A 938-nucleotide genomic window follows, 5' to 3' on the forward strand; every position below is an offset into this window, starting at 1 on the left:
ACAAGTGTGTATTCATTTATGTGTGAATATTTTCTAAATCACTCAATATACCAAAGATTTTTTGTTAATATTAAATGCCAACAGAAAACACTCCGGCTCATTTCCAAGGATTATATAGGAAATGCTTTATTGTCTGGTCCTGAAATTTGTCATAAGCCTTGAATCATAATAATACCTTCTACCCTGAGTACTCCTTCCTTGACATGCCCCTACCTTCTGCTTTGATGCAGCTTTCACAGTAAGAACATCAATGAGGCACGCATGGCAACCATCAGCGTGCCTGCTGAGGAGGTGTCTGATGTGGTCCTCCCCCGAGGCAGGATGAGACATACTCCCTGATGCTCCTTTCAGTCAGTCAATGGCTGTTCCCATCAGATAGAATGAATTTGATATGTGTATAATAGCAATTCTTCACAAGAATGTTTTTTTTCCTCCATGGGTTACTTATCTCCATTTCCCTTAGTGATTATCAGAACTTCCATATTATTAAACATGGTTTACATCATTTCTTTGTTTTTTAGGAAAACTTGGATCTTTTCTCAGCAGACCCCACCTCTGATATCTGGAAGACTTACGTTGACTACATTGATGATATGTTGCTAGATGGATTCTTTCTTGCCATTGAGTGCTCCCTCAAGTACCTCCTGGAAAACACTGGTATTTCCTGGCTTATGGATGTGGGTTGTTACTGGAATGATAACAGGAATAGCACCTGTGGAGTTACTGTGAACTGCAATTGAGTGCTTTGTGACCTTTCCCAAAAAGACTGTGAACATTTTGTGAATTACACACAATAAAATAGCAAAGTATTGGGCTTCTAAATTGTTCAAAAAGAAGAGACTTTGCTCTATCTAAAAGTCAGATGACAAACTAGGCTCCAAGATAGTGAAATGCAAAAGGGAGAACATACAAGCTAATTCCATCGAAATCAAGGTTCA

The 938-nt window shown here is 38.7% G+C and overlaps 1 protein-coding gene across 1 annotated transcript in view; it reads left to right on the forward strand.

Annotated features, from left to right (window-relative positions):
* LOC102760149 (dynein heavy chain 9, axonemal) overlaps positions 1-938 on the forward strand; it is a 194,745-nt gene that overhangs the window by 53,608 nt on the left and 140,199 nt on the right. Inside the window, exon 15 of the mRNA XM_015562544.1 lies at positions 522-657. Within this exon, the coding sequence (XP_015418030.1) occupies positions 522-657 (136 nt within the window). The remainder of the gene's footprint in view (positions 1-521; positions 658-938) is intronic.

Source organism: Myotis davidii, unplaced genomic scaffold (assembly GCF_000327345.1).
Source record: "Myotis davidii unplaced genomic scaffold, ASM32734v1 scaffold37, whole genome shotgun sequence".
Classification (NCBI taxonomy): Eukaryota; Metazoa; Chordata; class Mammalia; order Chiroptera; family Vespertilionidae; genus Myotis; species Myotis davidii.